This window comes from Phalangium opilio, unplaced genomic scaffold, assembly GCF_054372755.1.
Source record: "Phalangium opilio isolate 3A_F unplaced genomic scaffold, DU_Popi_V2 ptg000521l_1, whole genome shotgun sequence".
Lineage (NCBI taxonomy): Eukaryota > Metazoa > Arthropoda > Arachnida > Opiliones > Phalangiidae > Phalangium > Phalangium opilio.
The window spans coordinates 210,651-235,464 of NW_028324240.1; the positions used below are offsets into that span (position 1 = coordinate 210,651).

Consider the following 24,814-nt stretch of genomic DNA (forward strand, 5'->3'; position numbering starts at 1 on the left):
AGAGTTTTGAGAAGATTGCGGACGTTAACCCTTTTAACACTGCCGTGACAATTGCCGGGCTTTGCAACGCCGTTTTCAGGAAGGACCACCTAGCGCCAAATTCAATTGGAATTGTTCCACCTTACGGCTATAGAATGAAAGACCCTCAATCTAAAGTAGCCATCGAGTGGCTGAGGTGGGAAGCCCATAAGCGCGGGGTCATAATTAAGTCGGCTTTTAACGGTTCCGAACCTAAAATTTTGAACATTAAAGTCGACGGGCTTCTAGTAGACGATCTTGGCGCAGATCAAAAGGTCGTCTACCAATTTCAAGGTTGTTTTTGGCACGGGTGTAGAGCCTGTTTCCCGGTAAACAGAGACCTGGTTTTGCACGGTGACGTCACCCAAACTTTACACTCCCGCTATACTGATACTTTGAACTGTAATAAGAGGCTTAGGGAGCTGGGGTATAAGGTAATCGAAATGTGGGAATGCGAATTCCACAAATTGAGGGAGCAAAAGCCCGAAATTAACAACTTTCTATCTTCCATCCATATCCAAATCGATGCGTGGGAACCACTTAATCCCCGTAGCGCATTTTTCGGGGAGCGTACTTCCGCTCTTTGTCTTCATCACAAGGTTAAGCCGGGAGAGGAGATTCGATATGTCGACGTCACTAGTCTATATCCATGGTGTAACAAATACGGTAAACTACCTTACGGCCACACTACGATCTTGACAGACAACTTCCCACCCATTAACGAGATTGAAGGTTTTATTAAACTGGATATCCTGCCCCCTCGTAACCTCTTCCACCCAGTTTTACCCCAAAAGATCGGGGGGAAATTGTGCTTTGCCCTGTGTCAGCTGTGCGCTGAAAACAAATATCAGGGGGATTGCACACATTCCGACGAGGAAAGAGTTATTAGGGGGACGTTTGTGGCGGACGAAGTCCATTTAGCGGTTAGAAAGGGTTACGTGGTTGTTAAAATCCACGAAGCCTGGTCGTACAAAATATCTCAGTACGACCCCTTAACTAAATCAGGCGGGCTTTTTAACAATTACGTCAACTGCTTTCTGAAGCTAAAACAGGAAAGTAGCGGCTGGCCTTCTGACGTAGTAACCCAAGCGCAGAAAGATCAATACGTGGCCGAGTACTACGAAAAGGAAGGGGTATAACTTGATCCTAGCTGTATCGAGAAGAACGCTGGCAAGCGTACCATCGCCAAACTGTGTTTGAATTCGTTTTGGGGCAAATTTGGTGAGAGGACTCGGCTTGACAAGGTTGAAGTCTTCGATGATCCACAGAAGTTCTTTAACTTGTTCTATGACCCAGCAATTGAGGTCAAGACGTTGATACCAGTTAGCGACGATATTTGCGTTGCTAAGTGGTGTTATATCAACGAGATTGACCCAATTAATAAAAATGTCAGTGTTCCGATCGCGGCGTACACCACTGCCATGGCTCGGATTAAGCTTTATTCCTACTTAGAACGTTTGGGAGAGTCTGTTTTATATACAGACACTGATTCGATACTGTACGTTTACACACCAGGGGGCGTCGAAATCGAAACTGGGAATTTCCTAGGTGAAATGACCAATGAGCTTGAAAAGTACGGACCCCAGGCCTACATCGAAGAATATGCGAGTGGTGGATGTAAGAACTACGCATACCGAGTTGTGAACCCTGTTACTGGATCGACAGCCGTCGAGATGAAGGTTAAGGGGTTCCGACTTAACCATACCACCAAAGATTTGGTTAACATGGATCGGTTAATGGGGCTTATAGGCATTTACGAACCGCCGGCGGAACCAATCCAAGTACCAATCCCCAAGCAAATACGCCGAAAGGCTGATCACACTGTTATAAGTGTCGACCAGTCCAAGGTTTATAGAACTGTGGTGGATAAGGTTAGGTTAATTGAAGATTTCCGCACGCTACCTTACGGTTACCGAGTTTGAGCACATTCGACAGTATCTATTTCTGTGAGGGGTCTCTTCTTTTTTATTTATTTATTTATTTATTTATTTATTTATTTATTTATTTATTTATTTATTTATCTAGTCAGTCCCGGTGATATTTATTTATGTATTTATTTATCTAGTCAGCATGTATTTAGTCATTATATAAAGTCTAATCATATTGTTTTTGATCAATATTATCAATTAGTCATTTTCGTCTCGGTGAAATATATATATATATATATATATATATATATATATATATATATATATATATATATATATATATATATATATATATATATATATATATATATATATATATATATATATATATATATATATATATATATATAAATATATATACAAACACTTAACAATCTTTATCTCATTCGTTCGTTGAAAGTCAAAGGGTAAGGTCATGTATCCTTTCTACCATCCTTTAAACATGGTGATAGCAGGCCCGTCTCAAAGCGGGAAAACTCAATTAGTTTTAAAAATATTAGAGAACAGGGAAGCCATGTTTTCACCTAATATAAGCGAAATACATTGGTTCTACGGTGAATGGCAACCTTTTTTCGAAAGTTTGAGAAAATTTGTGGTTTTCAAACACGGTATGCCAGATTTATCAGAGTATACAGGCGGTAAGTCTTGCCTTTTAATCATTGATGACTTGATGACCGAGAACAAAGGAGAAGTTGGTTCTCTTTTTACCAAGGGAACGCATCATCGCAACTTGAGTGTAATTTATATCGTCCAAAACGTATTCCATCGATCCAAAGACTCTAGAGATGTTTCTTTGAATGCTCATTATCTTATTCTTATGAAATCTCCTAGAGACAAATTGCAAAGTTCAATAATAGCTAGACAAATGTTTGCCGATAAATGGCGTTTCGCTGTCGACGCCTACCGTGACGCTACTAGTTTATCTTTCGGATATTTATTATTCGATCTACACCAAAGATGCCCCGAGAATCATAGACTTAGGACTGGAATATTTCCCGACAACCCTTGCGAAGTTTACATCCCTAAATAATTATAATAGTAGATGGGTGTTTAGCCATCTCTTCATTTATGCCGTTCGGTCGCAAAGAAATTTGCTCTCCCTTATTGCCAAATCCCCTCGAAAATAACGTAGGATCATATTACGTAACGCCAAGAAACCCTTAATTGACGCAATCGCAGAGTGAGTTGAAAATACTTTACACGGTAACGTTAAATTAAATAAAAGTAAGAAAGCTAGATTAGCTAGGCATTCAGCAAAACTTAGAAAAATTGCTAATAAGAGAATATCTTGGAAAACAAAACGTGATATATTAGTTCAGGAGGTTGGTAGTTTCTTTTCTTTCCTTTTCCCTCTCGTTTCCTCAATTATCGGAGCCATAACCGGAGGTAGTCAGTAAAAAATGCAGTACGCTCAGAAAAATGGTCCTTGTCCCTAGCTCTACCTTTAAAAACGACCCGTTCCCACACCCCCAACAACAAGTAGTTTCGGAATTGGACAATGAGATGAATGTTATTTTAGCTCGTAAAGATTTAGACGAAGCTTCAAAATGGCGCTTATACGAACAGACTCTACAAAGATATAATAATTTACAAATTATCGCTAGGCAACCTATACCTACGGTCCCCCAACCGACCTCCAACTATTATAACTTGGCTTGGTTAGACGATATCCCCCTTATATATATAGGGCATGTACAAAGTATCGTTGATCAGTTGTCCACTACCCCTGAAAAGCTTAGGTGGACAGATAGTGGGGAAGTTATAGTTAATGATGCAATAATACCCGGCTCGAATATTAGAGATATAGCTTTAGAATTTGTCAAGCCTTCCTCTAACAAAGACCCAAAACCTAGAGGTTTTTACGCATTTACAAACCTACTTTCTAGTTTTTCCCTTCTAGCCTCGTAAACAATACCCCAACAAATTAAAATCAAAAGAACTAGAGCTCCTAAAGTTAGTGTCAAGTCAGCAGCTAAAAAACTTAAAACTGAGTCTCCGAGATGGGCAGCGTACGTAAAATCTCCAAAATTTTAGAAGGTATCTACTTTAACCCTTCCCACCCTGCCAGTTTCGGGGGTGCTGAAAAATTATATTTAGCAGTAAAATTAAAAGGGATTAGTAAGAAACAAGTACTAGATTGGTTAAAGGGAAAAGACGCGTACACTTTACATAAGAGAGTTTTTAGAAAGTTTAAAAGAAACAAGGTGGTTGTAACTAACATAGGAGATCAATATCAGGCGGATTTGAACGACATGCGTTCTTTGAGTCAGTATAACGACGGGTACAAATACATATTAACCGTAATAGATTGCTTTAGCAGAAAAGCCTGGGCCGTACCTTTAAAATCCAAAAGCGGTGTTGAAACGGTTGAGGCTTTTAAGTCTGTCTTTAGAGAGAGGGTCCCTAGGAAACTACAAACGGATAAGGGTACTGAATTTAGAAATTCCCAATTACAAGGATACTTGAAGGAGAAAGGGGTTATATTTTTTACAACCGAGAATGACGATATAAAAGCGTGTATGGTGGAAAGATTAAATCAAACTTTAAAGTCACGCATGTACAGGTATTTTACAGAAAAGAATACCAATAGATATATAGATGTTCTAGATGACCTGGTTAAGGCTTACAATAACTCGGTGCATTCCGCGATAAAAATGACTCCTTTGGAAGTTACTGGTACCAATGTCCTTCAGGTTTTTAAAAATGTTTACGGAAAGTACTTTAGCGAAAAGAAAGTTTACGGGAAAAAATTAAAGGTGGGCGAATACGTCCGAGTAAGTAGAAATAAGATGATTTTTGAAAAAGGGTACGAGCGAACGTACACAATAGAGGTTTTTAAAATAGTGGGAAAAATATACAGACGCCCTCCTGTATTCAAACTAGAAGATTTAAACGGGGAACCAATAAAGGGGGTGTTTTACGGGATGGAACTTCAGTCGGTAGCTAGACCCGAGACGTACAAGATCGAGAAAGTAATTCGTAAGCGGACTAGGAGAGGACAAAAGGAGCTCTTTGTAAAGTGGCTAGGCTATCCCCCTTCTATGAATTCTTGGATTCCGGCTAAATATGCAGTCTCCCTTTTACCTAACGCTCCCCAGCAACGCTAGCATGAAAATTTATGACAACAACAAGACGTCTTCGTACACTACCAAGTTGCCCCAGGCTATAGAGCTGATCGGGGATGACTGGGAGGTTGCTCTAGTAGAAGTTTTGTACCTAATGTCCTTTTTTAACATCCCCAGTGAGGAAGGTCACGTGCAGGTGGTGTCGCATGAAAATAAAAAAGGTCGGGACGGAAAATCACAGCCTATTGTTAAAGCCGAGGCCTTTATAGTTCCCGGGGGTTATTACAAATCATTAGAAGCCCTACTTAAACGGCTTTCAATACGGTTCAAAGTTTAAATTTGATTCGGATCCCTTCTCTGATTACATTTCTTTAACTATTCAACCTAACGGTATCTTGGCTCTTTCTCCCACTTTGAAAAGGATATTAGGATTTAAAACCCCAAAAGGCCAAAGTACGTCTTTCTCTTGCCCTTCAGATAAAACCAGCCAATCCTATAGAAGCTCTGTTCCCGCTAATTTAAATTATTTTATTCCCGACCAATTGTTTCTTTATTCCGATATAGTAGCTAATGAATTTATAGGCGATACGGTAGCCCCGCTACTTCGTATAGTAGGCGTAAACAGCGAAAAACCTCACGGTTCGACTATAACTAAATCATTTAACTCTCCCCATTACGTTAAAGTTGCTAAACGTTACTTTGATACTATAGACATTGATATAAGGAATAGTTTAGGCCAAGCCGCGTCATTCGAGTTTGGAACGTCGACCTGTAAAACTACACTTTAGACCATGCCAAAACCCCAAACATTAGAGTCTCGTTGCGAGTATAGGAGGTATTATTTAGATCAGGTAGGGGGTGGAGGGGTGTCAAAAGTATTTGTAGGGACCCCCCACCAAAAAGGTCACGGGATTGGGAGCGCCCTGAAAGGGTTATTTAGATGGGCACGCCCCTTATTAATTAGAGGTGCAAAGTATCTGGCACCTAGAGCCATTAGTACGGGACAAAAGATTCTTGGTGACGTAATGCAAGGTCAGAATGTGAAAAGTGCCGCGAAAAAGAGATTGCAGGAAACTTATGAGAACATGACTGCTGCTCAGCAAGGTTCAGGATTAAAGATAAAGAGACGCAAAGTTAAACGCCTATCAGTTTATCACCGTCATTCAAAGCAGACGCCACGCGATATATTTAGCTCCTGAAAAAATCATGTTTTCTCTCCAAGCTCTTAAGAGTGAATTGGACATTTTTGCCCCTGTGCCGATTCAAACTAGTGTCGAACATGCTCAAGGTGTATGGGCCAAACCCTTGGCAGCCATTGGTGATAGCTCTACCCTCGAATACCTCATTCAAAGCAGACGCCACGCGATATATTTAGCTCCTGAAAAAATCATGTTTTCTCTCCAAGCTCTTAAGAGTGAATTGGACATTTTTGCCCCTGTGCCGATTCAAACTAGTGTCGAACATGCTCAAGGTGTATGGGCCAAACCCTTGGCGGCCATTGGTGATAGCTCTACCCTCGAATACCTCATCTCGGGCAATGGAGATAGCTACATCGATGTAGCCCACACCATGCATTACAACAAAGTCAAAATCACCAACGAAGATGGAAGTGATCTTCCCGATGCAGCCGTGGTAGCTTTCGTTAACAACGCTGGCCACGCATTGTGGAGAACTTGCGATGTTTTCTTGAACAATACCCGAGTTTCTTCAGCCGCTCAAAACTACGCCTTCACTTATTTTATCGAAATTGTCTCAAATTACGGACCCGCGGCCAAAAAATCTCACCTTATGATGGCCGGATGGGAAAAGGACGCAACGGAAAGTTTGACGACTTTTCAAATAAAGGTTTTGTCGCCCGAATGGCTAAAGCTGCTAAATTGGCCGTGATTGAATTTTTTACACCCGTGTTTAGTGACGTGTTTAATATTCCCGAATATCTCTTAAACGGGGTGGACCTTAAAGTCGTGTTTACTCGCAACAAGGACGAGTTTGCCTTAATGTGTGAAGAAACAGCCACTCTAAAAAAACTGTAAAGTCAAGATACTAGACGCAGCACTAGCGGTACGTAAAGTTAAACTCAGTCCTAAAATATTGTTAGCGCATGAAGCCGCGCTTAATAACGGTACTGCCAAATATAATTTTACGCGCACCGAACATAAAACTAAAACTATCTCTACCGGAAGTAGCACCGAGAGTTTTAACAATATATATCTAGGCCCTCAGCCTAATCGCGTCATTATTGGAATAGTTTCCAACGCGGCGTTCAAGGGCAGTTACGCTCTGAATCCCTTTAACTTTAAAACTTGGGATTTAAATTTTTTGTCTCTGTACCTCGATAACGAACAAATACCCTCGAAACCGTTGATTCCTGATTTCGGTAAAAACTTGTATATACAAGCTTATCAAACATTGTTCGCGGGCACGGGTATTCATTATAAAGACGACGGTAACGATATTACTCCCAACGAGTTTGCCAACGGGTTAACCCTCTACGCTTTTGATCTGACACCGGACCTATCTGCTAGCGAAACAAACCACTGGAACCCCGTTAAGCAAGGACAATTAAGATTGGACATGGGATTCGCTAAACCTTTGTCGCAAGCCGCAGTCTGCATTGTATACGCCGAATTTCAAAGCATGATTCAAATCGATAAAAATAGAAACGTAATTGTCGATTATTAAAATGTCAGCAACCAACACCGTAGACTTGATTCTCGCTTTATCAGATACGGCCAACTTTTTGGGTGTTTTCGCATCAAATAGGTTACCTAAGGTTACCAGATATCCCGCATCGTTAATTATAAATTTAGATCAGCACTATGAAAAGGGGTCTCACTGGGTATCGGCCTTCATAGATGGAGCTCGTGTAGGGTATTATTTCGATAGCTACGGTTTGCCACCATTTCTGCCTAGTATAAGAAGATTTTTATCTTTAAACTGCAGAAAATGGACTTTTGGTAAGCGACAACTTCAGAGGTTAGAAAGTAGCGTATGTGGGCAGTATAGCGCCCTCTATCTTATTCATAGAAGTAAGAAGAAAAGTACGAAAGCCTTCCTAAAAGCTTTTACCGCAAATCGAAAAATTAACGATATGAAAATTGCTAAACAATTTCAAAATCATATACGGCGACTAAAAAAGTGTAAAAGGAGCTTATTAACAAACCGTGTGGTTGCCTGGTGGTAATGCGTCCAGCTCTGTGTTGTTTCAACAACATTTGAGTTTCCATTCCAGGGTTCGACTTCCTACCAACGGCGCTTTATTAGTCCGGTATAGAAAAAAACATCTTCAGATACGGCTTGAATCAAGTTTAAGGAGGTTTTTTTTAAATATTTAACCAATTTATTATTAATTTAACTTAATTATGTATGTTATTATCACGCTAATTAAATGTTTTTCATTTAAAATCCGATTGTTTTACAACTAGCATAAACCTAGAATAACATAGCATAAGCCTATCTTTCAGGATTTACCATAGCATAAGCCTACCAGGATCTACAATAGCATAAGCCTATCCCTATAGGTACCAGCCACGTGACGTCATCAAAAATTAGACGCGACGTCATCAAGAAAACCACCACCAGGTGGCTCAACAATTCAAATTTCCCGCCAAAACCATCACGTGACGTCATCAATCCCCCATCTCCCCCTCCATCCCCCCCATCCTTACTCTCTCATGTTGCGGTTATTTCAATTGATATTCAAGGAACTTTTGATAACGTGTGGTGGCCCTCGCTGATGCATAGATTGCGTTCCATTAACTGTCCAAAAAATCTCTTCTCAGTTTTTGTTAGCTATTTTAGTGATAGGAAGGTTATCTACCAGACAAACTCTACCTATATTGAAAGGGACGTTCACAAGGGTTGTCCACAGGGCTCATGTAGTGAGCCCATCTTATGGAACCTAATTGCGGATTCGGCACTTGATCATAAATTGGGAGAAAACTGCCATATCCAGGCCTTTGCTGACGATTTAGTGGTTATTGCTTGGGGTCCGTCAAGGAATCAATTAGAAATCGCGGGTAATAGGGCCTTATGTTCTCTAGATAACTGGAGAAAACTATATAAACTTACGTTTGCAGAAAGTGAGATGAGCGCGCTAACTATCGCCTGTTAAAGTAGAATGGCAAGGAAACCTATTAATTAAGATTAATAATCGTAATATAATGAATGTTAAGGAAATGACTTACCTGGGGGTGGTCTTGGACGATAGGGTTAAATTTATCCCTCATGTTAGGTACCTGAAAGAAAAAATTGTAAACCTTACTGCCAAGATAGCTAGGATAGCAAGATCCACGTGGTTTGTCAAAGGTCCAGCTTTAAAAAGGATTTATAAAGCCTGTTTAGAAAGACCCATTACTTACGCGTGTGGTGCTTGGTGGCGCCAAAGCGAGAATTCCATTCTAAAAAGAAAGCTACAGTCGGTACAGAGGGTTCCACTTTTAAGAATCGTTGCGGGTTATAGAACCATATCCAACGATGCACTTTGCGTAATGGCTGGTATTATGCCAATCGTATATACGATCGCGGAGGAAGATACTTTCCTGTAAAGAAAAAGTTAGTATTAATTACAATGAATTTGAAAATACTTACCTTGAGGAGAAGTGGGACCATCATCCTTCGTCATGGGGTGGAGGGGATCTTACCCTCGGGGAGTGGGAATCCAATAGAGACTCGCTCGACGTGTTCACCGACGGGTCGAAATCCGATCTCGGGGTGGGCGCGGCCTTTTGTATAATGGATAGAGGATCTGAAATAGAAAAAGGAAAATTAGAATTAGCGATCATTCGACAGTGTTTACCGCAGAACTAGTCGCTAATGAACTTGCATTGAGGTGGGTAATTACAAGCGGTGTTCAGTAGATCAATTTCTTCGACCGTGTAGTAGGCGAATAAAAAATATCTTGGAAGTTTTAATTTATTATTTATCTATTGGGACTATGAAAAAAACATGTGTGCTAAAATTATTTTTTTTCCTATATATATATATACATGAAAGTTGATTGTAAACCGAGTTCTTTTTTGTTTGACGTTGTTAGAATGACATACGATGATTAGTGGTTAATTTTAAATAAATGTTTTTACAATTTTAAATTTAAAGTTGAGTCGGTTACTTGTTTTTCTTTGTCGTACACGTTTAAGCGGGGTAAATTAACAAATCAGCATAATTACCGATAGTCGATCCGCGATAGAGGCTTTATTTGGAGATAAAAATTCATTAAGAATAGTTTACAATATAAGAGAACTCTTGCGCGTAATTATGGGTAAGGGGCTGACAATTAGCTTCTCCTGGGTCAAAGCTCACAGTGGGATTCCTGGTAACGAAAGTGCTGACGTTATAGCAAAAGAGGCCAGCGCAAAGCCAATCATAGATTTGGAATTAGGTTACTCCAAGAGAACTATTAAACAACATCTGCATGAATTTTGCCTCGAAAGCTGGCAATCCGATTGGATTTGTTCTGAAAAGGGACGTAATACATACCATTTCAGATATCGCTAGTTCCCGACCATTTTCTTAGTCAGGTTCTAAGCGGGCATGGCGAATTTGTGGCGTATCTTTTCAAATTCAGACATAGTGAAGATGATGTCTGCTTCTGTGGTCAAGCAGAAGCAGACGTCATGCATTACTTATTTGACTGCCCCCAGTGTGCGGTTTTCTTCTCTAACCGACCTAATAGAAGAGACACAAATAACGATTATTTAAGGGACGATAAAAGTACTAAAGAAATTAAGTCACTTATGCACCATCTTACAGAGTATTATTCAGATATTAAGGAATTAACTAGAGTCAAAGCTCGAAGGGTTTTTAATTCCTTTAATGGTTTTTCCCTTCGGTAGAATAGCTGGGACCATGATGAGCCTAGCATGTCCCCCGTTATGTGAAAACGACAAGGGGAAGTAATAAATCTAGAATCCGAATGTTCCTATCTACTATCTATCGAAACCACAGCCAAGGGAACGGGCTTGGCAAAAACAGCAGGGAAAGAAGACCCTGTTGAGCTTCTCTCTGGTCATATATGACCGGTCATATATGCCATATAATGTTATACCTATGGCTGCCATTTATGACATATTCTGTCATATATGCCATATAATGTTATTACTATGGCTGCCATTTATGACATATTCTGTCATATATGCCAGATAATGTTATTACTATGGCTGCCATTTATGACATAAGCTGTCTTATATGCCAGATAATGTTCTGCCCATGGCTGCCATATATAACAGATTCTGTATGATAGATGAATATCTTATGCTCTCATGGCAGAGTGAATCTGCTATAACAGGCATATCACAAAATAATATGATCTTCATGATGTAAATGTTTCAAACTTTATAAAGACACGGTTGAAAATTAATGGTTTAATTATTATAAAGCTAAAAATAGACGGTTAGGAAAATTTGACATAGCTCAAATTTCATCATAGCTAATATATTATACGCTATTTAATTTATTATACGTCAAAAACAGCTTTATTATCTATTTAAGATTGGTTTGTCTGAGTTCCACCGGCACTCTGTCATATATGACAGAATTAAAATACCTTAATTTTCAATAAACTTAAACGGGTTATAATTAAAGTACGAAGACCCGATTATTTAATAAATTTGTTTAAATATCTAATACTACTCGTTTTGCCTAATTCCCGCGCAGATTCTGCCATAAATGACCGATAAATATAAATTCTTAAAACCACGTGAAAACAAACAAAATAGGGGGTGTCCAGAGTAGATAGAAAGTGTCACTTCTGGCCCACTGGCGTCAGTCAGTGCCAGATGGCACCAATAAATATGGCGTCAATGGGCGCCCACATCATTTTTTCTTATGGCGCCAGTGAATCAAACATTTTTCCCCCAATATTGTTGTGACGTCAGTGAAACGTACACGACGTGTATGGCGTCAGTGAATCAATCATGGCGTCAATGTTAGGCTTAAGCGTCATATCCGACAACGCGGTAAATAACCCTTGTCATACACGCGGTTTAAACGCCATGTTCACTATAAGAACATGATTGGTCTAAAAGAGCGCCATGTTTACATGGTCAGAAAGTCACGTGACATTAAAGTATAAAAGACGAGGACGGTTTAAAGATAAGACATTCTATATCCCTCCTTGAAGTGCCGATCCAGATCTGAAAATGTAAGTATAATTTCCAATAAAATCTTAGTACTATAATCTTGGTTTGTATCACATTTAATGTGATTACCATATTTAATGTGAATATTTAGGGACAACTCCAACGTGTTCGAGATTTCTTCTACTAAATCAGTCAGTGTGACGGCAGACTGTAGGATTAGACTGGGAATGACCGATGGCTCAACTGGGATCGTATTAAGCGAGGAGGAATATATGCAACTTTACGGAATGAAGGACATCATAAACGGATTTTTCGAGAAGGACGACGCCCTACCCACCACGTGCTTTTTCGAGGGATCGATGGACAAGCGAATTCAACTTGTAACTTATCAGGATAGGAAGATGTTAAATATTCGCCAAGTGATCCAGGGTCAAGGAGCGAACTACGGAATCCAATACCCGACTAGGAATGGATTTGCCATAGGACCATTCCTATGGGAGAAGCTATTGGAAAAACACATTCAGGTGACGACATTCATTACCGAAGCGAAACGTGTGGAGAGTGCGATTAAGGGAATAGTAATACAACAACTAACTGAGGGAATAAAGAATTCGTGCAACGGCTGCATTATCGACCATCCTTCACAATTACAGCATGACTGTATAATGACGGAATGGAGTGAACGTGTAGATGAACATTATTCTAATGCCGTGTCTAATTTAAATATCGAGATGATAGTTAATATTTTTAATAATTCCACTTTCTTAAGTTTTCAATTCTGTAAGCAAATGGTTTCTCTAAGTGTATGCAACTCTAAAAAATTCTTGTAATACATTGAATTTAAATAATAAAGATTCAAATTTAATACTTTTTCATTTACCTAAATATAAGCCTATTTCAAATTTTAGGAGTTATTCATATTCAAATTTAATACTATATAACTAAATATATAGACATATTCCTTTAAATAATAAAGATTCAAATTTAATACTTTTTCATTTACCTAAATATAAGCCTATTTCAAATTTTAGGAGTTATTCATATTCAAATTTAATACTATATAACTAAATATATAGGCATATTCCAAATTTTAGGAGTTATTTCAACTTAATACTTCTAAATATAAACTTTAGAAATTATTTCAACTTAGACCAATTTCTCTTTATTGATAGGCCTATTTCAAGGATAGGAAATGTAAATAACAAGGTCGGTGAACGCGAATAGAGAAACTCGGACGGTAAATAAACGGTCTATATCAATAATTAGAAATCATGATAAGCGATTGTAGAAAGCGGTTAGTGTCGACATGGGATGATAGTTCGGGGTGCAATGTTAGTTTATGATATGAAACTTGTAAATAAACAAACTAGATTGAAACTTGGCGTGAATTTCGAAACATGGTGTGGTTTTCGAGGTCGGTGAACGTGAATAGAGAAACTCGGACGGTAAATAAACGGTCTATGTCAATAATTAGAAATCACGATAAGCGCTTGTAGGAAACTCTGGCACCGAGTGTCGACATGGGGTGATAGTTCGGGTTGCAATGTTTGTTTATGCTAGGAAACTTGTAAGTAAACAAACTAGATTGAAACTTGGCGTGAATTTCGAAACATGGCGTGGATTTCGAAACATGGCGCGGCTCTCGTCGTGACGTCAATGGGAAAACCCAAAGATTAAATGGACGACGCCAAAAGTATAAAAGCCCGGCACGTGTCCAAACTCAGTCACTTTTGTTCCTGACTTCAGACGAGTTCCAGCCTGCTCCCTAGTTGCTTTATAGTATTTTTCAATACTTGGTAACATTTGCCGTTGGAAGTTATTTTGCAGAGGGTAAGAAAAAATTTACGGGCTAGTACCGAAATTACTTGTGATTTTTACAAGTACTTGCGATTTTTACAAGTACTCGCGATTTTTCTGAGATTATCTTTATCTCATTCATTCTTTGAGAATGTTTAAGTGTAATATTTGTGAGTGTTCATACCAAGGGTACAGGGAACTTTTGAGACATAAAAGGGAGAAACACGGGGGTGTTAAATACCCATGCACGCAATGTCCCGCCGTTTTTACCAGACTTGCGAATTTAACGTTACACGCGGCTGCCCGACACTCTAACTTTAAGGTTCCACACCCCCTCATGAACAATGCGGGTCCATCAACTTCTACCTTTGTCCCATTCTCGGGACCATCAACTTCTACCTTTGTTCCTCCTGCTATCCCATTCTCGGGTCCATCAACTTCCACCTTTGTTCCTCCTGTTATCCCATTCTCGGGCCCCTCAACCTCTACCTTTATCCCTCCTGGGACGCAGAGGCCGAAACGGTCCACGTCCGACCCATGCACTCCTGAGACGAAGCGGCCGAAACGGTCCACGTCCAACCCTATTCCTTCCTCTGTTTTCGGCCCCCTTTCCGGCGTCACTCGTAGGGTGTCGTCGGACCTTTCTCCCGAAAATCTAGATGAACTGTCCGACGATGGGAATCGTGCCTTGAGCGAGTTCATGGACCGAGAAGAGGGTGTCATCAATGGACCTCTACTGGGAACTCCTCCATCCGCCGTTTGCGAAAATCTGGATGAGCTGTCCGACGATGGAAATCGTGCCCTGAACGAGTTCATGGACCAGGAGGAGGACTTCCCAGCCCTTTCCAGCCAGGAGAACCGCGACATCCATCGCTTTATGGATCAGCAGGAGGGTGGTGGTGGTCAAGAGCAGGAGGAGGAACCCATCGTTGCGTCACCGGAAGTTCCTCTTCACGACGAGCTGGAGGAACTGGAAGTACTCGGTAGGGCTATTTTTTGTGCACGTTTCACACCCGTAGCGACTGAGACAGACGTAGAGCTGTACGTAGGTAGACATAGGGCAGCGATCGAAAATTACTTGCGTAATAAACTGGCTAGGGATAGAGGGATTAAGTGGTATTTAACTGTCAGGGCTCGCTACACCCGTCAGTTAGCCGACACTGACGAGGAAGTAGAAAATTTAATTTATCATAGAACCCAAAACCTTACTATTTTGAACCCCGACGTTATCCCCGGACAGATAGACTTTAGTATTAGGACTCTGAAACGTTTAATGGAGGAGTACGAAGCGCAAGGTAGCGGGTGGGTTTTAGATAAAATTCTCTTCCTGCAGATTAATATCATAGCGTACCTCCCGCTTCACGGGGGTACGTACTTTGAAACCCCTAAAAGTCTTCTAGCTAAAAAAGCCCTATTAAATGTGCAAAATACAGACAATAAGTGTTTCTTATGGTCAATTTTGGCACATTTACACCCTAAAAATAATAACCCTAAACGTGTAACAAAGTACCTAGAGTATAGTAACGAATTGGACATGGCCGGTATTACGTTCCCCGTGGAAGTAAATACCGGTAAATTAGAGAATTTCGAACGGGTGAATAACCTTTCGATTAATGTATTCGGATTCGAGAAAGAGGTCTTCCCCCTTTACGTGAGTTCCAACAGAGTTGAGGAACCGCGTCAAGTAGATTTATTGCTATTAACCGAGGGTGAGAAGAAGCATTTCTGCTTAATCCGAAGCATGAGTCGACTTCTAGCGAAGGTTTTCACCGCACACGCACACACGAACTATTATTGCCGTTATTGCCTGCATCGATTCTCCGGTGTAAACTCGGAGGAAAACTACAGGGAACACATCAAGGAGTGTAGTATTCACGGACCCCAGAAGATCGAGATGCCGGTAAAGGAACCTATTCTGGAATTCACAAACGTCGCATGGCAACAGAAGGTAAACTAAAACTTTTGCTATTTATCAGGGTATTTTGAATAGCGCGCCAAAATAGTTTACTGAGGCTAACGTTAGACGGCGCCTATAGCAAGATAAATAAAGCAGACGATAAGATGCATGGGAGATAGAGAATGTTTTGTTTACATTTTATCTAATATAGTTTTATTTCTATTTTTTTTTTCACAGGTTAAATACGTCATCTATGCCGATTTCGAGTCTATTCTCCGTAAAGTTCACCGATGCGATCCCGATGTCGACCTCTCTTCAACCACGAAAACTTCGCAGCATATCTCCTGTGGGTTTAGTTATGTCATTGTTAGTCACGACGGTACAGTCTCTAAACCAGTTACTTATCGAGGGATAGATGCCACGGAAAAGTTTTTAGAAAACCTTTTGCGTGAAGACGCGATTATTCAGCGTAAGATTAAAGATAACGCCCCCATGAATCTATCAAACTTAGAAAAGGCGCAATTTGCCTCGGCCCAATCCTGTTACTTATGTAACAAGCCCTTCACTGTAAATGACTGTAAAGTTCGTGACCACGACCACACTAACGGAGCCTACAGGGGAGCTGCTCATAATTCGTGTAACCTGAAACTGAGGACCCGGAATTTCGTTCCGGTCTTCATGCATAACTTATCTCGTTACGATGCTCATCTTATCATGGACAAAATTGGATTGGTCAAAGATCACAAGATTACGTGTATCCCCACGAATTCCGAAACGTACATTTCGTTTTCTCTGGGTAATTTACGATTCTTAGACTCAATTAGGTTCATGCCGGCATCGCTAGAGACACTCGTATCGAATTTGGCTCGAGGAGGAGCCGATAAGTTCAAGTGTTTAAACTCTGCCTTCAGCGCTGACGAAGTTCCGCATCTGCTGAGGAAGCAGGTTTACCCCTATGACTACTTCGACTGCGAGACTAAATTCGACGAGACCGAGTTGCCACCCAAGGATGCCTTCTTCAATTCCTTAACTGACGAAGAGGTTAGTGAGGAAGATTATTCTCAAGCTCAAAAGGTTTGGGAAAAATTCCAACTCACTAACCTCGGTGAGTACCATGATTTATACGTTAAGACCGACGTTCTGCTCCTAGCGGATGTTTTTGAAAGTTTCAGGGCTATGTGTCTAGAATATTACAAGTTAGATTGCGCGCATGCATATACAGGTCCTGGTTTCGCTTGGCAAAGCGCACTTCACATGACCCAAGTGAAATTGGAACTACTCCAGGATCCAGATATGCATCTCTTTATTGAGAAGGGTATAAGAGGGGGCGTTTCTTTAATTACACATAGACTAGCCATAGCCAATAATAAGGATCTCCCCGAAACATTCAACCCAGCAGAACGTAGCTCTTACATTACCTACCTAGACTGTAATAACCTTTACGGCACCGTAATGTGTCATCACCTGCCGATGAGAGGATTTCGATGGATTCAACCATGTCAAGATTTCACTCGTGAAATTATCTTGAATCACCCAGACGATGATCCTCAGGGATTTATCCTGGAGGTGGATCTTGAGTACCCGGAAAGTTTGCACGAAGAACATAACTGTCTACCCTTAGCACCCGAACGTAGAGTTATTAACGCGGATGAGCTTTCACCGTATTCGATTGAACAGTTGAACAAACTGAAAATTAACGTACAGGATAGCCTTCCAAAGTTAGTTCCCTCGCTCTACAATAGGGAGAAATATGTTCTCCACTACCGGAATCTCAAGTTTTACATCGCTAAGGGGATGAAATTGGGGAAAATCCATCGAATACTCACATTCGAGCAGGGTGCGTGGTTAAAACCATTTATCGAGTTCAACACGGAGAAGAGGAAGCAGGCAGTGAACGACTTTGAGAAGGATTTTTTCAAGTTGGCCAACAATAGGTACGCATCTACGCTACGCTAAGTTATTATTTCACACGTAAATTAATCAAAATTTTTATCTATTAACAGTGTTTTCGGGAAGACGATGGAAAACCTCCGCAACAGGATCAACTTTGACCTTGTCCAGACCCGGGAGATGGCAATCAAGAAGGCCAGTTCGCCGACATTCCAGAGGTTCACCATCTTCAGGAACGAGCTGGTCGGGATCCATCGTCTGAAGAAATCCCTCAAGTTGGACCGACCCATTTACACCGGTTTCGCCATCTTGGACCTCTCAAAGTTGGTCATGTACGACTTCCATTACAACACTATGAAGGCAAAATATGGCGACGACCTCAAACTTCTTTTTACCGACACAGGTATGATTTTTTAAAAACGTTTACTAGATTTAAATCCTTTTTTCTACTTTCAATTTTAACTAATTAAATGTTTTACGTATAATTGCAGACAGCCTGACCTATCAGATTTTCACCGACGATTTGCCCCGGGACTTTGCCCAGATGAAGGAGATGTTCGACTTTTCCGCTTACCCCAAGGAACATCCTCTCTTCAGCGAAGAGAACAAGAAGGCCCTCGGAAAGTTCAAGGACGAACTCAACAGCGTCCAGATTCAGGAGTTCTGCGGCTTGCGGCCGAAAATGTACAGCATCCTGTCGGCAAAAGGTGAAAAGAAGACGGCGAAGGGAATCTGTCGTCGCGTAGTCAAAAAGAAGATACGTCACGCTCAATACAAGGAATGCCTGCTTCAACGTAAACTCACCACTGAGGAGATGAAGAGGATAGTCAGTGTTAAACACGAACTATTTTCCATCACTCAGAAGAAACTCGCTCTTAACCCCTGCGATGATAAGAGATTCATCATCGATGGGGTGTCTACATACGCTCATGGTCATTTTAAAATTAAGGAATAATTCCAAATGTATAACTTTCTGTAACCCTATCCCCTCCCATTCCCTCCTGGGGGCGAAGTGGCCGAACCGGTCCACGCCCTCCTCCCATACCCTTTTGGTGCGAAGTGGCCGAATCGGTCCACGCCCAACCCTTTTCCTTTAAAATTTCATAGTTCTATGTATAGTTTATAAGTTTAATTTAATGTATATATATTTTCAATGTTTAATTGTATAGTTTTAAGTTGTTTTTTTTCTCGAATGAGTTTTACTCCGTGACACTACGGTTTCTCATTCAAAATAAAAATTTTTAAATACAAATTTCATCCCTCTTATTTCATACAACTTAGGCAAACATTTTTTTCAGGTTAAGGGGATGAAGCCCCCAACGCGTGGGACCGACCGCGTGCGCGTGTTTAAATTTCCCGCGTGTAGGAATAAGTTCGCGCGCGATTTAAAGAAAAAACACATAAATTCAATCAAAAAAACTTTATTAAAAATCTCTTATACATAAATTCCGATATCATTTTATCGTTCAAATTCTTATCTTTTACAAATTTTAAGCAAATATTATACATTTTAATACCTCTGCATCTATACAGAGAAAAATATACGCAAAATCCGCCACATGTCCGACTGGAATTTCCTTGAAGTTGTTTAGAATTAAAAGTTACGGTAACGCTGTTTCTTTCTACAAAATCGTTGAATTGAAACATGTCCGGCGGGTTTCCGAAACTATCGAAGAACTCGGTATTTTTGTTACTAGAAAAGTAAATAACAGTCCAATGCTGACCTTCAGTTTCTGAAGAGCCAGTATTTACAATATACAGTGAAGGGAAAAACTTTACTTTCTCGGGTAGCAGGTCAGCTGCAAAAACACCTCGAAACAGATCTTTGGTGAATTTATCCCTTTGCATAATTTTAGTTAATTGCGTAGTGTTCATAATCTTTTAGTTGTAATCGTATATGACAGTTCTATTCTTATCAATCTCAACCAAATTCTGAAACTCAGAGTAATATAAAACTGTGATAGTCTTGGGCAAGTCCTTGGCGAATTTTAATTCCAATCGCAAGTTACCATTCCTTATCAATTGAAATTGAGAAGTTGAACTACTGAGGTCGGGACTTAAATCAAAAGCAAATATGCAATTCCCATTGGGGAATTCCTCCCGTGAAATGTAGTTTCCCTCGTCCAATAACCATTGAGAGGTTTGAGTAAAAAGATTAGTATAAGATCTCATATATTGACCACCAGAAAAGTTTGGGGTAAGAGGTTTATGTGGAACGCTAGCTCCGTCAAGGTACAAGGCGATATGATTTAAATCATAAGGTTGAAAATTGAAGGGTGACTTTCCGTAATCACCCAAATATGCATTTTGATCTACAAGAGCGAAAAGAACTTTTTTGGGTAGTTGACCCATGAATAAATTATCTCTAACACATATTTTTGTACCACTGTTAATTGAGAATGAGTTACATTCCGTGCGAATAATCGGGTATTTCATGGTTGCCAGTTCCAAACATTTAGCGTGGGCGATTAACACTTCCGATGGTAATTTTACTTTACGAACGTACAGGGATGCTAACTCGTAAACCACTTTCCATTTAACTGCACCGTCTGCATGCACGCAAAATTCGTTTGGACTTTTAACAAACTTGAATTTGAGATCCGTTAAATTTGGGAAGTATCGAGGTTGTTGACAAAGATCCAAGTGTACAGTTCCTACCATATCTATTGTTCCTTTTCTAGCAAAGGCCGCTCGTGTTTTAAACCCTTCGTTATCGTCCAAAACGTCAAATTTTCCGGCCGTGTCTTTGTAAAACATTGAACTAGTAAGAAAACTAGTTTTGGCGGGTCCTCCGAATGTCACCGCCGTTTGAAACATGGCCTTGTAAGGGTAGTTTTGCGGCGATGGTGTGACCGATCTCTCTTGAGCTGAAAGGTGTACTTCGCTGAAAAGACTATGCAGGAAATTATTTACCGGTCCAACTTTATCAGCAGCTGCTGGGATTGTTTTTCCATCGGCCGGGTTGACAATCCTGACTTGGAGATGTAGTAAAGTCTTGGACAAGTCCAAATACGCGGCGGAACTACCAGCCACGGTAAACGTGATTGTCGAATTTTCGTTAATGTTAGAGATGGGGCTGTATTCGACCCATTCTCCACTCAGAATACTGGTATTGGTAAGGGGTATGTCGAAAAGTTCAACTTCGGAGCCGACCGACCCATGTGAACCTGGATGGACATGTGTCATTATATTTTTCAGGTAAAAATATCTGGATGATTAAAGGACGTTGCTTTCCTCTTTCTTGCCGAGGCTGAACTGACGAGTGATCTAGACCTGCGTTTCCTTTTATTACCATTCCCCGTCATTTTTCGGATTTCTTCCGCCGCACTAAGGGCGACGTCTTTAGCCGCGGCTTTTCCATGAGATTTTACGGATGCTTTCACGTTTACACCGTTTGCCACGTCGGCCACGACCTTTGCACCTGTGTTCAAAAATTTTTTCCCGAGGTATGAAGCACCCCTTTTCAGTAATGGTATAGCCCGGCGAAAGGCCGATGAAATGAAGTTTCCCAATCCGTATCCGTGTTGCACCGGAAGTCCCCTGTATACCGCTAAGGAATTACCAATTTGGGAATGAAAGTGTTTATAATAATCAAATTTTCCACCATGTCCGATCTGGTTTAGAAAGTGTTGATCGTAGTCCGATTGGTTAAAGGACATATTTGATTTGACGACGTTCTTCATCTAAAACTTCAAGTGTAAATGACACGAGGACCTGTTTTACCTTCTAATTTATAATGGTGACCACATTCTACGGGGTCTAAAGTGTAGAGTAACGTGAACTCTTCCTCTCACGAAATCTATGGGGGTACCAAGCTCACTCATTATGTTAATTTCAATTGACTGGAAAGTATTGCAGGCGAGGGGGAGGTAGTGCGGTCTAGGGAAATCTTTGTCTACCGTTTCTCCGTCATTACCCTGCACGCTAACGATTCTTAGTAGAGGTATGTGCACATCTCCCACGGGTCTAGACTCGACCACGTCGCTATAAACAAAGAGTGAATGAAGTCCCGCGTCGAGGTCAAAGGGGTACGTGGCTATGGTAGACTGGGAAAAAGTCGTTGATTCCGTGGAATCTTTCGAAAATCCGAGAATAACAGCTAACTCCCCCGGTATAGTTAACAAATAATCCTCTTTGAGAGAAATTTGTACTCTTCGTATGCGCTTTATGTAACTAAAGGAATACTTGAGCTGGGCGGGAATTGAGGGTTCACGCGTAATAACGCCCGCCACGTCATCCTCGACGTAGTTAAGTTGCTCGATAAGGTCCTGGATATTACCATAATATCCGGCGGGTAACTCTATGATTGTAGAATATACTACTCTACCATTACTCACGAGTATAAGCGAGCATGTCCTACTCAAATTATCCCAAGTGTGCGGGTAGCTAATTTCCGCTAAGCCTACTTCGTAAAATCCCTGTAATTTTACGGGTTCGGGGAGGTACGTTCTGAATTTACTTCTCGTATTGTCGGGGAAATACCTCATCGACGAGTCGGAAGGTAAAGTGATGTAAAAGCTCATACTATATCTATTTCCTGAACCCAACTGTCAAAAGACGGAGAGTATCCTTTCCAACGTACTAGCTTCTCTAGCGTCCCGTCGGGTCTGCGACGTTTCCTCAATATCTTTTCTATTTTAAACACGCTAGAATTTAGGTTTTTACCCACTTTCTGTAATTGTTCCTTGTAAAAAATACCAGTAATCGGTTCCGAATTCAAATCCTGGATCCTATACACCGGTGGACTACGAGGTAATCTCTCCACCACTTTGAAAAGTTCTTCCGACCACGTGGGCAAGTAACCCTTCTCGAAAATATTCTTATGTTTGCTTATCCGGACTACGTCACCAATATCGTAAGGATACTTTAATGGTGGGGAGAAGTCTATATCGCCGTAAAGGTTTTCCCATACCCGTCTCGATGTTTCGGGTGTGACTTCAACGGGTTTACACTTTATGGATCGGTGATAATTGTTATTATAAGCTTGAACCATGTCTCTAAGAGCGTCAATGTACTTATAGGTATTGTTTTCCGTGAAATACCGATACATGCGACTTTTTAGAGTTCTGTTGAACCTTTCAACTATCGTAGCCTTCTGTTCGGAATCCGGGGCAAAGAACTCAATCCTCCTTCTTTTCAACTCTCTCTGAACATCCCTGCATATGAACTCATTACCGTGGTCACTTTGCACTCGCTTCGGCGAGCGACCGGACTCGAGAATAGCCTTAAAAGCCCTAAGGATGGTTGGTCCTTTCTTGTCCTTGGTAGCCACCACAAAGGCGTATTTACTGAAAACGTCAATGCAGCACAGGAGGTATCTGAACCCTTTATTGTGACGAGTTAGGTTCTTCAAATCGGCTAAATCAATCTGCCACTGCTCATCGATCCCATAAACTATTGTCCTATTTCTCTTAAAGTTTTTTCTAGCATTCCTGTGTAATGTATACGTATCTTGTGTTTTCAAAAATGTCTCCACGTCTTTTACCGTAACCTTTAACCCAGCCTCTTTAGCCGCTCGGTATAGCCCGAGAACACTTCCATATGAACCCGGGTCAGAAACATTAGAATAAATCTCTTTTAGTCTATCCATTAAGGGTGCAGTTGGTTACACTATGATAATGCCTGAAGAGAAAATCGCTAACCTCTATAATTAGGAATATGGCAATTACTAAAACCACAGTTAAAATTTTAGGAGATTTAAAAAATGTGTCTACTAGGTTGGCTAACACCACAAAAGTACCCACCTGATTATCACAACCTTCCATATCGGAATACTTAAAATGAATGAAACGTGGAATGTAAATGAATCGTATTTTATTTAAAACAAGTGCTACAAGTTTATCCAATTTCCGAAACCCTCACCAGTCTGAGCGGGCAAATAATAATCCTCCTTCACTTCTTCTTTCTCCACTTTTTCTTTCTTCGCTTCACTTTTTTCAGGCGGGGGTGGGTCTGTTTTTCTAATTTTAATTAATGTTCTTGGTACATTAACCGTATACAAAAGTTGGTAAAACTGTGGACCACCAATGACGGACGACTGTTTTTTAGAACTCTTCGCGGTATAAGCTAATAAATCAATTATATTTGAACCGATGATTTTACGGTTCTCATATATTAACTCTCCGGCGTGTGTCCATCTTATTTTTGATATACGGTCAATCCATTTGTACAAGTTCAAACAATCAGCTGCGCTATAGGAAGGAACCGAAGAGACGATTTCAGGACCCCAATTCCGGTTTTTTGCTGGTTTTACTTTCGCCCTTTTCACCGTTTTACTAATTTCCCTCGAAAGTACGTGGTTATATCTTAATAGTTTATCAGTATCGTTTAATTTAGTATCGTTTATGATGGATTTCAACTTATCCTCCTTATCCAACTCCATTGAAGTGTCGACTTTTAAACCGCTATTTGAATTTAACCTATTATACGTTTCTTCGGAAATTAATAACATTTTTCGCGCCATTTTTACTTTATAGCTCGACTTATAGCCGCACCTGCTACTGAACTAATGATAGATAGTAACGGTCCGAGAAGTAAAGGGATGAAACCTCCGTTTTGAATTAATAGTTTCCTTTTCTTTGAAGGGAGTATGTTGGACGTAACCTTTCTTATAACGTGTCGATGTTTCTTCAACCGCTCCTTCTCCTCCACTGAAAGAGGGACATTGCCCCGTAGGATATTTATACAACACTCGACAATAGATTTAATCGCTTCTTTATTGGCAAATTTAATTGCGGCATTTCTTTGACATGAGTTACAATTTGCAATATATTTTAAAAAATTTAAATTATCGTTGACTCGTTTTGACGGAGCCATTCCGCTAGTTTGGACGCCTTCACCAAGGTACAGTTGTTGCTGTCCCTATGAAAAGTGCAAGCCCTGGGGGTATCGCACTCGATACTTGATAATCTCGGGCAACCGTAGTCTTCGGCGTTGATAACTTCGCACCCTAAGAATCTTGATAGGGTTTCGGCCTTCTCCGCTCCTTTCGTCACGTATGACGATGCTCTAGCTCGAATATAGTCGGCGGCCTCCTGCGTCGTCTCGTATGGGTAGTCTCCCTCCTCGAATGCTAGATCGCAAGTGTTCCTTGAGAGCCACCTGCATTGCCTTTTATCCTTGACGGATAACTCTGAGAAC

The 24,814-nt window shown here is 40.6% G+C and overlaps 3 protein-coding genes across 3 annotated transcripts; 1 reads left to right on the forward strand and 2 right to left on the reverse strand.

The window, feature by feature from the left end:
* The first annotated feature begins 13,827 nt into the window (after positions 1-13,827).
* On the forward strand, positions 13,828-18,903 carry LOC149589647 (uncharacterized). The gene is made up of 4 exons (XM_089861808.1): positions 13,828-15,835; positions 16,022-17,718; positions 17,788-18,077; positions 18,166-18,903. The coding sequence occupies exons 1-4, from the start codon at positions 14,039-14,041 to the stop codon at positions 18,627-18,629; spliced, it is 4,248 nt and encodes a 1,415-aa protein (XP_089717934.1). The 5' UTR covers positions 13,828-14,038; the 3' UTR covers positions 18,630-18,903.
* A 652-nt stretch (positions 18,904-19,555) lies between these two features.
* On the reverse strand, positions 19,556-20,860 carry LOC149589648 (uncharacterized protein F54H12.2-like). Its single transcript, XM_089861823.1, has one exon. It carries the CDS (start codon positions 20,858-20,860, stop codon positions 19,556-19,558), a length of 1,305 nt encoding a protein of 434 aa, XP_089717949.1.
* A 1,333-nt stretch (positions 20,861-22,193) lies between these two features.
* Positions 22,194-23,264, reverse strand: LOC149589649 (uncharacterized). Its single transcript, XM_089861824.1, has one exon. It carries the CDS (start codon positions 23,262-23,264, stop codon positions 22,194-22,196), a length of 1,071 nt encoding a protein of 356 aa, XP_089717950.1.
* Positions 23,265-24,814: the final 1,550 nt, after the last annotated feature.

Bases quoted from the DNA above. Each gene is read 5' to 3' on its own strand.
- LOC149589647 (XM_089861808.1), top strand. From the start codon at position 14,039: ATGTTTAAGTGTAATATTTGTGAGTGTTCATACCAAGGGTACAGGGAA. The intron at 15,836-16,021 runs GTAAACTAAAAC...TTTTTTTCACAG, and splicing joins ACGTCGCATGGCAACAGAAG to GTTAAATACGTCATCTATGC. The intron at 17,719-17,787 runs GTACGCATCTAC...ATCTATTAACAG, and splicing joins TTCAAGTTGGCCAACAATAG to TGTTTTCGGGAAGACGATGG.
- LOC149589648 (XM_089861823.1), bottom strand. From the start codon at position 20,860: ATGACACATGTCCATCCAGGTTCACATGGGTCGGTCGGCTCCGAAGTT.
- LOC149589649 (XM_089861824.1), bottom strand. From the start codon at position 23,264: ATGGATAGACTAAAAGAGATTTATTCTAATGTTTCTGACCCGGGTTCA.